Source organism: Lactuca sativa, chromosome 5, assembly GCF_002870075.4.
Source record: "Lactuca sativa cultivar Salinas chromosome 5, Lsat_Salinas_v11, whole genome shotgun sequence".
Lineage (NCBI taxonomy): Eukaryota > Viridiplantae > Streptophyta > Magnoliopsida > Asterales > Asteraceae > Lactuca > Lactuca sativa.
In genome coordinates this window covers 329,292,008-329,306,300 of record NC_056627.2, presented here as the reverse complement: position 1 = coordinate 329,306,300, position 14,293 = coordinate 329,292,008, and the positions used below count along the sequence as shown (strand labels likewise).

The following is a 14,293-nucleotide window of genomic DNA, read 5'->3' as shown; positions in this document are numbered from 1 at the left end:
CACGAAGACAATTTCTGAACTTAAGATTGAAAAAATAAATGGCAAATATTTTATTTTATTTATCGTCAAAATCTCTTGAGATGATATGATATTTTGGTAATTAATTACAATATTTTTATAATTTTCAGAGAAAGTTAATTGTTTGGAGAATACAAGTGACAAAAGCAAAAATATTAAAATAAAAAAAGAAAAATAAATTTTAGTCTTGTTATCTCTCTATGCGCTGACATGTGCCCCCATCCAGCATGACAAGTGTCCAACACTTATTGGCCGATGGTTTTTTTACCCGCTTAGTTTTCACTTTTTCAGTCATAAATTTATTTTCTTTGAAAAAAAATTATGAAAAAACCAAAGTTCTGAAATTTAATTCTCTACAAAATGAGCACAGTCATGAAAAATTGAATATATATATATATATATATATATATATATATATATATATATATATATATATATATATATATAATTTTTTAAAACCCGAAATGGAGCACTCTTTGAAAAAAAAAATTGAAAAGTAGTCCGGAATGAGGCATTCGGAAAAAAATGGTTATTTTTCAAAAACTGAAAAAAAAAAAAAGAATATTTTGTTTAAAAATAAAACATATATATATATATATATATATATATATATATATATATATATATATATATATATATATATATATATATATATAGAGAGAGAGAGAGAGAGAGAAAGATGATCAACAAGTAACTCAAAAAAATGTTATAAACCACAAAGACAATTTCTGAACTTAAGATCGAAAAAATAAATGGCCAATATTTGATTTTATTTATCGTCAAAATCTCTTGAGATAATATGACATTTTGGTAATTAATTACAAGATTTTGATAATTTTCAGGGAAAGTTAATTATTCAGAGAGTACAAGTGACAAAAGCAAAATATTAAACTACAAAAGAAACATAAATTTCAGTCTTGTTGTCTCTCCATGTGCTGACACGTGCCCCCATCCAGCATGACAAGTGTCCAACACTTATTGGCTGTTTAATTTTTTTTTTCTACACGTTTAGTTTTTCGGTCATATTTCTTTTTTTGAAAAAAAATTGAAAAAACCAAAGTTCTGAAATTTTATTTTTCTACAAAATGAGTACAATCTGTAACGACCCAAAAATACGATCCAAAAATTTCATTTTTTTCAATATAACCAAAAACCATAATCTGAGTGTCATATCATAAAAATCATACGTGATGTATCCCAAACATAATAAAGACAACACTGTGCGGAAACTGTATCATATCCATGTCATATAAAAATCAAAAACTAAATCAACTCCCAGGATAAAAGCTGAAGTTGTGGTGTGTGCGATGTCATCATCCCGAGCTCTTCCCTCTGCTAGCGGAAGTACCTGAAACCAAAACTAAAACTGTAAGCATGAAGCTTAGTGAGCTCCCCCAAACTACCACATACCATATAATACATAAATAAAGCACATATTGGGCCTTGCCCACTGCATCAGATCGGAGTCTGGAACTAGCTGCATCGGACCGAAGTTCGGAACTGATTGGGACCTTGTCCCCTGCATCGGACCAGAGTCCGGAACTAACTGCATCGGACCGAAGTCCGGAACTGACTGCATCGGACCGAAGTCCGGAACTGATTGGGACCTTGTCCCCTGCATCGGACCGAAGTCCGGAACTAACTGCATCGGACCGAAGTCCGGAACTGATCGATCATGGCATAGCATAGAACATAACAACTATTATAATCACATATACTGCATACTACATCGGAACAAAGTCCGGAACACATAGCACAAACATGCTTGTATCACAAAGACATCAAGCACTCTAACTACTGCATCAGACCCAAGTCCGGAACTACTGATAATTAAACGGGTCGGCATTGTGACCGTAGACCCGTTCCTACTGAAGGGAAACTCACCTGAACTGCTGAACCCTGCTGATAAACCTCTGGCTGCTACTCGACAATCCCCTGAACCGCTGCTCCTCCAGCTCTCCGAGCTATCAATATACATATAACACTTAGTCTGACAGTCAACTAAGTCAACTCTGGTCAAAGTCAACCTTCCAGGTCAACCCTACTAGCCGAGTCTTCCTAAAGACTCGCCGAGTTCATAAGCTCAGGGTCTTTCTTATTCGCGACCCGACTCGCCGAGTCAGTCTATGACTCGCCGAGTCCAACTAGCTCCAAGTCCTGTCCTGTCCAACTCACTGAGTCACCACCCGACTCACTGATTCGAGTCTCAACTCGAAGGGTTTGAGGGTTTCGCGATCTGACTCGCCGAGTCCAAGATCAGACTCGCCGAGTCCTAGACAATCTTCAACCAACTCGTCGAGTTGCTCATCCAACTCGCCGAGTCCATGCCTAACTTCAACCGACTCGACGAGCTGTTCATCCTACTCGTCGAGTTCCTCCTCATCTTCAAGCTACTCGCCGAGTCCACTCGAAGGACTCGCCGAGTCTATCCGGTCTTCAATCCATGCAGTGGCTTTTCGAGCCAAACAGAGCTTCCAACTCATAGATCCATACTTCTAGAGCCTATCCCCCACGTAAAGTGGCAAACTTTACGTGTGGATTAAGAGATCTAGGCTCAAAACACACTAAACTAGGGTTTATGGCAAACATACTTCCTCAACATACCAAGGGCTGATACTTTAGGGGATTCAAGACCAAAACCAACATGGATCTGAGGTAGCAACCTCAGATCTGAACCTCCAACTCGAATTGGTTACAAATCATACCAATAATGACCAAAACTCACACATAAGAATAGATCTAGATGCAAAGGGAGTCCAAGCAACAGATTATTACCTCCAATTGGTCTGAAATGACTCCTCAATCCCAGATCTACAGTCCCTTCTTGCACCTCCAAGGTCTTTCTTCCTCCTCCAAGCTTTAGTGCTCTCTTCAATGCAAGATCTAGCTCAAAAACGGATATCGCGGCTAGGGTTGATGTTCTGGGGGGTAAAGAGGCACTAAAGGAACCCTAGGAAAGAGAATGAGACGCTTAAATAGGCTCCAAGTCCCGGATTTAGGGTTTTCCTCGTTCAGACCCAACTCGTCGAGTCTCCTTGGCCGACTCGCCGAGTCGGTCGCTTACACCTCGACCCGGATCCCGCTCGGACTCGCCGAGTCCCTCCTTGGACTCGCCGAGTCTCTCCTTGAAATTGAGGTCTTCTTTCTTTTCTTGACTCTCCAAACCTTGGGGTGTTACACAATCATAAAAATTTGAAGTCTCAAACTGCAGCCTAATGGTCCCGATTCGATGGGTGAGATAACAACAAGATCCTAGACCAATAATAATGAACCTGTTACATGGCATCCAAGGGGGTGAGAATAAAAAGACAACAAAAATGCATGAATGCTAATGCCCTAAGCTAAATTTTATGCAAGAATAAAAAGCGGAAAAAAAAAAATCTTTTTGGAATTTTATAAAAAAAAAATGAATTCGAATTAGCCCAAAACTAAAATGACATGCAACCTAACTAAAAATGCATGAAAAAGTAAAAGGAAAAGGAAATGTCCCACCCCAAGCTTAAGAACAAGCATCGTCCACAATGCTTAAGGTAAGGGCAGAAATGACCTAAATCGGAGGATCAGGAGGCAAAAAGTGTATGTGGCGGTGGTTTCGTGAAATTCCGGCCGATAGAACTCTGACAATCTTGATTTTTTCGGTGAGGTGGGTATTCGAAGGTTATGTTCTTGAGAGGAATGGAGTGGGAGGTCAAGATGGTTAAATAAAGAAGAAGGGAAGCTGATCATTTTGATCTATGGGTCAACAAGGGTCAATTTCGGTCAATGTTGGTCAAGAAAAGTCAAAAGGTCAACTCAATAAAACCTTTGGTCAATACTTGGTCAAATAATAGCCAAAAATAGCCCAAATTGCCTAGCATAGTGTGCGGGTCGCGCAGAGTAACATGCGGGTCGCGCAGACCTTGCAGTTAAGTCTTGGCCCAATGTAGCTTCATCACACCTGGTCGCGCAACCCGCTGATCCTGATCTTCATTTTTGCTTCATTTTACTTCGTTTTTTCACCCGTTCTTGCTTTGGAAGGCCCCAAACACCTAGAAACTCTTGATTTCTTCAAAAAACAACTCTTTTGAATCCCAAAAACATCTTCAAAATTCATTTATTCAAATTAAAAACACGAAAGCACAATGCTTTCCAAAAATGCCCTTTTTTAATGTGTTTGGCGAGACGCCTCCAAACTTCACTTTAACACTTTGGGGCGTCCAAATTGACGACATCTTGGACATTTGAATCAAAACCTTCATTAAATGGCTTCAATCGATGTCCATTAACCTTGCAAATTTGCCCCGTGTCTACATTTTTTAATTTCCACACCTCCATGGAGACTCTTTTCTTATATTTGAATTTCTTTTTTACGGGAGAACCATACCGGACTTAGACCTTTGATAATAGCAATCATCCAACCATATTCTTTCTTGTACTTGTTCAATAAGGTGACCAACTCTTTCCTCTTTGACATGGTGGTTGAGTAGGTGACCGGTTGGGCGTCTTCTTTCTCGGGATACGTATCCGTTGAAGGGTCCAACAGATTTATCGTTTCCGGATCTTGTGGTTGTTCTACCACTGGAGTTAGTTTCTCAATGGTAGTGGGTGGCTCAACCTCTCTTTCATTAACCCGTATCACTTCCTCTATAGTTTCATTGTCAGCCTTTTCAATTTCTTCTTCTTCTTTGACAACCTCTTCCACTTCCACTTCTTCTTCCTCTTCTTCATATAACACTCTCGGGTCATCATAACTTTTCTCATCTTTCAAAGGAATGGAACATGCGCTATGTGATGGGCTCTTTTTAGGTGGTAGTTTGTCTTGAGCTTCCATTATACTAATTGATTGAGCAATTTGTGTTATTTGTTGCTCTAAGATTTTGAGGCTAGGTTATTACTGTAATTGATTTATGATAAATTATTCTCGCAATTTAAAAACACTTTCAATAAAAAAGATATATCCTAGCCTGTGCCTTTCTATGTACCAAATATTAAGCAATGAAAAATGGTTTCATCGAAATATCTCAATTTAAACCTTTATTTTAAATGAATATAGATGATCGGGTACATCGTCATGATACCTTAGTGGGTGTTTGATAGTGCTTTTTAAAATAACTTATTGACTTACTGGCTTTTCAAAAAGCCAAAAAGTTAAAAAGGTGTTTGGAAAACATTAACTTTTTAGTTAAAAAATGATTTTTCAAAAATTTTAGGAATTCTTTTCTTTTTCAAAAAACCAATAAGTAGTTTGAGAGTGTGTTCATTTTTGTTCTCACGCATCGTTTTTCACTCATTTTTATTTTTACAGAACACGGCTCAATAAACATTCTGAAAGAATGTGAATAATAATAAAAAGTCTATAATAACATTATATATGATTTAATTAATGAGAGTGTGTGATAATGACAATAGTTATGTAAGAATGAGCGCATTCATATTATTAAACAACATAATTTCTTTGTCATTCTCACAGAATAACACTGTCCACACGACCGCACAATAGATGTCAATCCCTATTTGAACCTAGCTCTCTCTCTCTCTATATATATATATATATATATATATATATATATATATATAAGGTTTTAAATGTTAATCGACAAGAATAACAAATAATTGTTAAAAGGTAATCGACAAAATAAAAAATAAAAAAATAAGAATACATAACATGATAAGTCTATGACACTTTCTACAAGAATGTTGTTTGAAAATGAAAAAAAATGGTATAATACAACAAAAAAATATTACCAAGTATATTTTATATGGTAAATTATATATTACAAGAGACGACAGTAAAATCAATTCTCTTTATTGATCTTGATCTTTTCATTTTATTTCTTTATTCTAACTATATTTTTTTGTAACAAGCATACCATAACATTTTATGATGGAAAAATAGATTGGATGAGTTTAGGCCTGACAATTGTGTCGTATTCGGATTGATGGGTCAAAATACACTAACCCGAATATGACCCATTGAATTATATAGGTCATGAGTTGGCGGGTTTGGAACATAAACTCATATATGACTCGCCAACTTGTCTATTTAGATAGGTTCACGGGTTGACGGGTCAGATTCGGGTTCGTTGGTCAAATTTGGGTTGGTGGGTTCATCGGTCAGATTCCATAAATAAAATTGATAATTAAACATGAATAAATTCCATAAATTTAAAAAGATGCAAACATATCCTAATTTTAGAAAACTTAAGTCTTAAACATCCAAATGAAAATGTAAAACATTCATGCAAACATGTTCAAACTGGAACATTAATACAAATATAGATAAATTCAATCGTTCATCAGTGTCGTCGTATGCATATAAGGCTAAAGGGCAAAGGCTTATTCGATCTTGTCTTTGTGAGATTATTTAGGGCAAATGTGGTAAAAATGTTTAACAGGTTAAGGGTCACGAGCAATAACCTTAAGGAAGACAACAAATCAGATCCTACATAATAGAATAATACGTAATACATTTATAAAGTATATAATTTTTTCATTAAAATCTTAAATGGGCTGGCGTGTCAACCTGTATGTTTTTTGGCAGGGGCGGAGCCAAGATTTGAGGATAACGTGGGCTTATATTGTGTCCGAAAAAGGTCTTGGACGATAGTGTAAAAGAATCTTACATATATAGGACTTATATAATATATTGGTTAATCGGTAGTTAAAAGAGCCATAATTAAACTAAGGTGTTGTTTGTTTTTTCGAAGCGAAAATTAATGAAGTCTGCGGACCATCTCTGCAATCCTCTGTAGCAGAAGAGGTGGAACAAACGGCTGCAGCCTATAATAAGAAGCATGTTTGTTTTTTTAACATCTGCAAACTGCTGTAGTAAACTAAAATTTAAATAAACTAATTTTATAAACTGAAAATAGTTCTTAACACCGAAATTTTAATAATTCTAGTTTTTAAACATTGAAATAATGCTAAAAAGAACATGTAAAAAAAAACAAAAATATAAAACCGTATAAAAAAAAATTTAAAAGAAGCTAACAGTTCTATTCTAGAAAAAAAAAACTAATTTTAAAAAACATAAAAAGAAAATAATAAAAAAAATTAAGAAAGTATTGCAAACGATGTCTACAAAGTTCGTAAATTTTTTTTTAACAGAAACTGTAAAAAAATTAAAAAGATCAAAGTTTTTTTTTTAAAATCAAGTTTAAAAAAATTGTGGAAATTATAAAAAAAATTGTATTGAATCCGTAAATAAAAGTTTAAAAAATCAAAGTTTAAAAAAACGTTAAAAAAAATAAGTTATACCAAAATTCTAAAAAAAAAACACTTGGAAAAAATGAAAGCTGAAGAGGTTCGAAAAGGCAAGTCAAGTGTTGCGTCACACAGCACACGCGCAGAGGTTTTATAGTCTAAAGTCTTCCAAAAAACAAACTGTTGCGAGAGGGAAAATGTTGCGCATGTGCTGCCCCGCACAGCAGAAAATGGTTTGAATAGGTTTTTTTTTGGAAAAACAAATAGCAACTAATTAAATTAAATGAATTAAACTAAATGGAGGTAAATCGATAACTAAAATATGATTGAAGTACTAAAGTCTATGAGATTTTAGTTGTGGGCCCCAATTTTACTTATAGTCATAACCCTATTACTTTTCTATATACTGCTTTGCTTTGCATCACAGAAAACCTATGTGGGCTTAAAATTATACATATATCCTTTCTTTATCTATACTATAGTTTGGATTTTTAAAGGAGATTGAGGGGGGGCAAAGCATCCGGCAGCCCCCCTGCTATCTCCGCCCATGTTTTTTGGCAAACTCATATACGACCCGTTTAATAAACGGGTTGATGGGTTGAAAAACTCAACCCAAACCTGTTTATATTCGTAGACCTAGATGAGTTGTCTATCTGGGTTAATGTTGATAAGAGGAGGTTGATATTGGAGATAAATCATGACCTAATTTAGATTTATTAAATTAGTCAAAGTTATATCTATTTACCTTGTATAGCTCCGATTTTACTGTTGTATTTTTGTATTTATACCCCGGTTGACTTCTTATTTTCTCGGTCTTATTTTGCTATACAGGATTCGGTCAACAAAAGAATTCTAGCCACAGGGAAGCATAAAGATGGTCTTTATGTATTGAACTTGGGTTTTAAAGCTCTTTATGGTCTTAAACAAGCCCCAAGGGCTTGGTTTCAACGTTTAAGCTCTTTTCTGATCAACCAGGGCTTCATGTGTAGTCAAGCCGACACCTCACTTTTTATTTTTCATCGTGGATCATGCCTTTTATATTCGTTGGTGTACGTTGATGATATCATCCTCACCGGAAATCATGATCAAACCATTACACGCTTTATCGCTTGTTTAAAAAATGAATTTGCGATTAAGGATTTAGGCAGATTAAGTTATTTTCTTGGTCTTGAAGTTTCATACACATCAGCTGGTCTTTTTCTTAGTCAAAGTAAGTATGCTCATGACATTCTCAAACGGGCAAATCTTTTAGATTCAAAACCCGTCGGGACCCCTCTTGCCACAAATGACGTTTTCACCACCAACGGACAAAGTTTTCATGATCCTACTTTATATCGATCCTTTGTCGGAGCTCTTCAATATTTAACTATCACCAGACCGGATCTTTCATATGCTGTTAATCAGGCTAGTCAATTTCTACACTCACCCACTGATCAACATTTTCAATTGGTAAAGAGGATTATGCGATATGTCAAAGGCACTATTACTCATGGTCTTCATTTCTCATGTCCTGACAAATCTATGCTCATTGGATACTCTGATGCCGATTGGGCTACATGCATTGAGACCAGGCGTTCCACCTACAGCTACTCAATCTTCTTTGGTGGAAATCTTATATCTTGGAGTGCTAAAAAACAGCTCACAGTTTCACGATCAAGCTGCGAATCTGAATACCGAGCAATGGCTAACACCGCTGCTGAGCTTATATGGATTTCTCATTTATTGTGTGACTTAAACGCCTTGCCCTCTTCACGTCCTACTTTATTATGTGACAATTTTAGTGCCATATTTCTTAGCCAAAATCCAGTCGCTCACAGATGTGCTAAACATATTGATATTGATTACCACTTTGTTTATGAGTTGGTGTTATCCGGTAAATTGCACACAAAATTTGAGCCTACCAAGCTTCAGGTGGCTGATATTTTCACAAAACCCTTACCAAGACCGCTATTTGAATCATTTCGTGACTAGTTACGGGTTCATCCACCACCTGTTCACTTGAAGGGGGTATTGGAGATAAATCATGACCTAATTTAGATTTATTAAATTAGTCAAAGTTATATCTATTTACCTTGTATAGCTCAGATTTTACTGTTGTATTTTTGTATTTATACCTCTTCATTTGTTCAATTTTTATATTGAGAGAAGATTATTAAAGTCTATTAGTTGAGATGCATTCTTTACTTTATCCTATTTGCAAACAATATGTGGAGTCATGGGACCATTTGTTTGTTTAGAGTGGGTCTATGTTGGAGTTGTAGTCTAACAGTGGTTTGTAGCGAAGTATTCTGATTCAGTGGCTTACACATACGAGGGTGTTGGTTTCTTTGGCTGATAATTGTCGTTTGAGGCTATTCATAAAAAAAAAAGTTTGATGTTGTTATTCTTACCACTTTGTGGATTATTTCGCTTTATTACATGAACATAAAAAAGAGATACCCTTTATGACTCGATTTTTGCTATCTTTTGATTTATGTTCCATTCTCAAAGTATCAAATAGGTTTGATAGATTAACTTAAAAGTTATTATTTTTATTTAACTCATATATAGACTTTCCTTTTTTGATTTAACTCATATAAACTTTCCTTTTTTGATTTAACTTATATATAAAATTTGTTTTTTTATTTAACTCATAATGCAAGTTTTGCTGTCTAGTTCCTTACTTGTTTTGGACTTTTGTTTATTTTGGTTATTGCTAGTATTTGGTTGGCTGCTAATAAAAAACTTGTCGACAAATAATCCAAAAACACATATAAAGTTTTAAAAATTATATTAAATTGAAATGAAAAAATAAATAAATAAATAAAAGATTTTACGCCAAGTCACCAACTATAAAACGGCTCACTCATAAAGGCCAACATTTGAAACTCTTTCTCTCCTTCCATGATCGCTCTGCTATTCAAACAAACCACACATACCATGAGTTTGAAACGTTAGGTATCACCATTTTCGAACATCAATGACGGGTCTTTATTCATCTATGAAATACAGCCCATCTTCATCATCATTATCGCAATCTTCTCAGGCTTTCACTTCCAGAATCTTACTCTTACTCACACTCCTCCCGCTCTCTCTAGCAGCATTCGCATTCGTCCTCCAATGGCGTGGCGAAATCAGTGACCCGACAATCCGATGGTCTTCTATAAATCGCCTTGATTTTCCGGGTATGGATACTACCACCTCCTCCACAGTCACCTCCCGCACTTCCTCCAGTTGCGCGGATATCTTGGGGCAAAGCCGTTCTGTTTCTTTTCCTTACTTTAGGGATTGGAAATTCAATTACGAATCCGATCTAAAACCTAAGGTATAAATCGTTGTCATCAATCGATTTTCTAGTTGATTTTGGATTTGGATTGATTTTATGTGAACGAATTCCTGGTGTTTACGTACAATTTCGTGCCCAATATCTAGGATTGTATAATTGTTTTCTTTAGTCGGAATTGTATCGAATGTGGTTCAATTAAGCTACGGATTTAATCAACTAGGATCACCATTTGAATGACTCTGATGACGAAATGTAAGTTAATGAACTGTAAATTTCTCACTGTTTATGCGATTTGAGGTGCATGTATTTTGGTGTAGCTTCACTATCTTCATGCATGATGCCATGGTGAAAACAAGTTCTCTTTTCATTTTGACGAATGATTAATTCTTGGGGATAAGACTAAATGCGCTTGAGTTCTGTTATCCTCAAGACTAATGTCATCTGTAATTTGTTGAATGATAGATATGCATAACTTCAAGCACTTCTGCTGGCTTAGAACAAATATTACCATGGATTTTCTATCATAAAGTTATTGGTGTTACAAACTTCTTCTTGTTTGTGGAAGGAAAAGCTGCAAGTCCAGGTGTATCTAAAGTTCTAGAGTCCATTCCTGTAAGTTTAGACTTTATTTCTCTTTTGCATTCCCTGAAATTTAGAAGATTGTATCTTTTGTCCTAGAGTAACATTTACAAAACAAAATTAACTGAACTGCAGAATGTGAAGCTGATTCATAGGACAAAAGAACTCGAGGAAGAGCAAGCCAAAAGGTTCTAACTTCTACATCTACTTATGAATATTGTAAAATTGAACTTCTTTTTGTCAAATTTCTGTATAATTTTGAATTTTGAATCATCAGCCGAATTTGGAACGAGACTTGGTTGTCAAGCTTCTTCTACAAACCATGCAACTATGAATTATTTGTCAAGCAATCTCTCAATATGGAAATGGCTATTACCATGTCAGAGGTATAATCTTTTTTATTTTCATCCTTTCTGAAAACATTTTCTTTAATCTATATGCATACAGACATTTCTATGAAGTTCTTAACATTTTCTATTGCATTTCAAGGAAACCGATATGGACTGGATTCTTCATCTAGACACAGATGAGTTAATTCATCCAGCTGGCACTCGTGAATACTCTCTCAGACAACTGTTATCTGGAGTCTCTGAAAATGTTGATACAGTTGTCTTTCCAAACTATGTAAGTTTTCAAGTAGCTTTTTTTTGTGATTGATGCTTCAATATTAAATTTAGATCATAACCACTTTGTACAAACAATATACAACAATATTATAACCCTTTGTTACAGTTCATTGTAAATTCTAATGTTTCCCCTCATTGTTTCAGGAGAGCAGTGTTGAAAGAGATGACATAAAAGAACCTTTTAGTGAGGTATTCATCTTAATACAAATACTTAATTTACTATCTAATTGTAACATATGTATCTTAAACTGAATATATGTTTTTATGCAGGTGTCAATGTTCAAAAAGAATTTTGATCACCTTATGAAGGAAACATACTTTGGAAATTATAAAGAATCAACTCGTGGTAATCCAAATTACTTTTTAACATATGGAAATGGGAAATCAGCTGCACGTGTTCAGCCACATTTACGCCCTAATGGTGCACATAGATGGCATAACTATATGAAGACTCCCGTGTATATATCACACTTTCCATTACTACTTGTGGTAAAAGTTTGTTTTTCTATTAAGTCGTTCTTTCTGCATTAACTTTATTATGTGTGTGTGTGTATTTAGTGAGGTGAAATTTGATGAGGCTGCTGTTTTACATTACACATATACAAAGTTTTCTGATTTGACATCAAGGCGTGATCGATGTGGCTGCAAGCCTACTAAAGAAGAGGTTAAAAGATGCTTCATGTTGGAATTCGATAGAGCTGTAAGTATTAAAGCTTCTTTCAACCTTCTTCCTTGATACTCATGTGTTGTTTGAAGGTCAAATTAGTCATTTCATGCATGAAGTTATTGTTTTCCCATGCTCCCATTGGTCCATGAAGTTTTCATACCAGGGGTAATCTTGGTAATTTACATGAATAGAGATTAGGGATGATTCACTTATATATGGCCTCACCATGTATCACATGATGTAAACTAATAAGTTAAGAGCATCATTTGCTGTAGGCCTTTATAATTGCTTCAACTGCAACAGAGGAGGAGATGCTAAATTGGTAAGAATTATTACTAATTTTATTTCATAATTTAAACTCATAATGGGATTTCATATAATCAACAAAATTTGGACTCCAGTTGTTCATAGTTTCATGGAATGAAATGTAACAAAAAGAGTCATTACATGATCATGTTTAGTTGGCTTCAACACAAATGAATTTTTGTAAGGATTTTTTTTAGATTAGATGTAGATACAATATATAATTTTAGCTTGACACTATGATGAAAACCATATTTTCTAATGAAAACCATATTTTCTAGTTATTTAATAAAAATAAAGTTGCAACTAAATTAGAATCATGAAATTTAAAATTAGTCTGTGTCATTAAAAGCTACATAAATTAATAATTGATCACTTGCAAACTTTTTAACAGATGATCCATTCCATTCCATCAGACGAAACAAACATTTTTTTCCCATTGGAATGAACGAATCCATTCCTCCCCTAATTCCATCTAATGTTTTAATCTTTAGGTACCGTGAACACGTTGTATGGACTGACAAAGAGCTACAAAAGAAACTCATGAAAAAGGGAATTCTAATCCGCATTTACGCTCCAATGGTACATACAATATCCTCGACAGTGACATGACACAACTGACTGTACTGCATTTGGTCTGCATTGGACTCAGACAGTCAGACTATTGCCTAAAGGACAAAACATACAATTTTTGCCCCACCAAAAAATGTGAGATAGTGACTCGTTATCTATCTCTCACATATACAAAAGACGCAAATAACCCTTTAGACAATCCCGTGTATCAAAAACAGACTATTTTAATAGTTCATTTAATTTGTAATATTCAATGTTTGAACAGGTGATCATGCAAGGATTACGGGAAGCGGGTGTTTACGCTTCTTTAATTGCGTCTGTTCAAACAAATTTATCAAAGGATACGTTTTTGTCAAACAACGAGATTATTAATAATTCTTCGAAAGGCTTTGAAGGTGTTTCTTCTAGAAACATTGGCAATGAAGAACCTCGGATGGCTGTGGCTGCTAGGAATGTTTTACAAATAGAAGATGCAAATTTATGGGCAGTGCCGCCACTCTCGCCTCCGATGGTGGATGATATTGACCATTATATATGATTTTTGTGAAGGAGAAATGTGATTTTTTAGTGTGGGCACAAATGAATACATGAAGGTATCCAATTTTGTAGAAGTTATGTTTAAATAAAGATATCTTTTATAAAAATACAATATAGATGCGGAAGGTGATCATAATGGTAACTAGTGTTTTTATTTAGGGTTGTAAACGAACTGAACGAACAAGAACAAATGTTTGTTTTTGTTCGTTCATTTAACTTTGAACTATAAACAAACGTACACGAACAAATTTTTATGTTCTTGTTCGTTAGTTAAGAAATTTTGTGTGTTCGTGTTCGTTTAGTTGATAAATGAACATAACGAACATAAACACAAATGAATTTAAACGAACATACTTTAACATTAAAGAACATAAAAAACGAACTTAAATGAACGTAGACAAACAAACTTTAACAAACATAAATACACTTAAACAAACATCGTTCACACTCGTTCGTTGAACGAGTTCATGTTTGTTTTTTATTAAATAAACGAATTTTCCGCCGAACAATTTACAGACTGTTCGTTGTTGAACGTTCAGTTAC

At 34.8% G+C, this 14,293-nt stretch overlaps 2 protein-coding genes across 3 annotated transcripts; both read left to right on the top strand.

The window, feature by feature from the left end:
• Positions 1-7,497: 7,497 nt before the first annotated feature.
• Positions 7,498-9,171, top strand: LOC111889563 (uncharacterized mitochondrial protein AtMg00810-like). Its single transcript, XM_023885707.3, has 2 exons — positions 7,498-7,503; positions 8,032-9,171. Exons 1-2 carry the CDS (start codon positions 7,498-7,500, stop codon positions 9,169-9,171), a joined length of 1,146 nt encoding a protein of 381 aa, XP_023741475.3.
• A 904-nt stretch (positions 9,172-10,075) lies between these two features.
• On the top strand, positions 10,076-13,824 carry LOC111889588 (glycosyltransferase-like At2g41451). 2 transcript variants are annotated; one of them, XM_023885731.3, is made up of 11 exons: positions 10,076-10,504; positions 10,928-11,077; positions 11,180-11,232; positions 11,322-11,430; positions 11,534-11,668; positions 11,815-11,859; positions 11,941-12,128; positions 12,229-12,370; positions 12,613-12,659; positions 13,135-13,222; positions 13,479-13,824. In XM_023885731.3, the coding sequence occupies exons 1-11, from the start codon at positions 10,160-10,162 to the stop codon at positions 13,749-13,751; spliced, it is 1,575 nt and encodes a 524-aa protein (XP_023741499.1). In that variant the 5' UTR covers positions 10,076-10,159; the 3' UTR covers positions 13,752-13,824. The 2 variants fall into 2 exon arrangements, with proteins under 2 accessions (XP_023741499.1, XP_023741500.1); XM_023885732.3 differs by having other exon boundaries at positions 11,941-12,159; positions 12,278-12,370.
• The last annotated feature ends 469 nt before the right edge of the window (positions 13,825-14,293 follow it).

Excerpts from the sequence above, each read along its gene's own strand:
- LOC111889588 (XM_023885731.3), top strand. The coding sequence starts at position 10,160 with ATGACGGGTCTTTATTCATCTATGAAATACAGCCCATCTTCATCATCA. Across the intron at positions 10,505-10,927 it reads AATCCGATCTAAAACCTAAG|ATATGCATAACTTCAAGCAC; the intron begins GTATAAATCGTT and ends GTTGAATGATAG. Across the intron at positions 12,129-12,228 it reads AACTATATGAAGACTCCCGT|TGAGGTGAAATTTGATGAGG; the intron begins GTATATATCACA and ends GTGTGTATTTAG.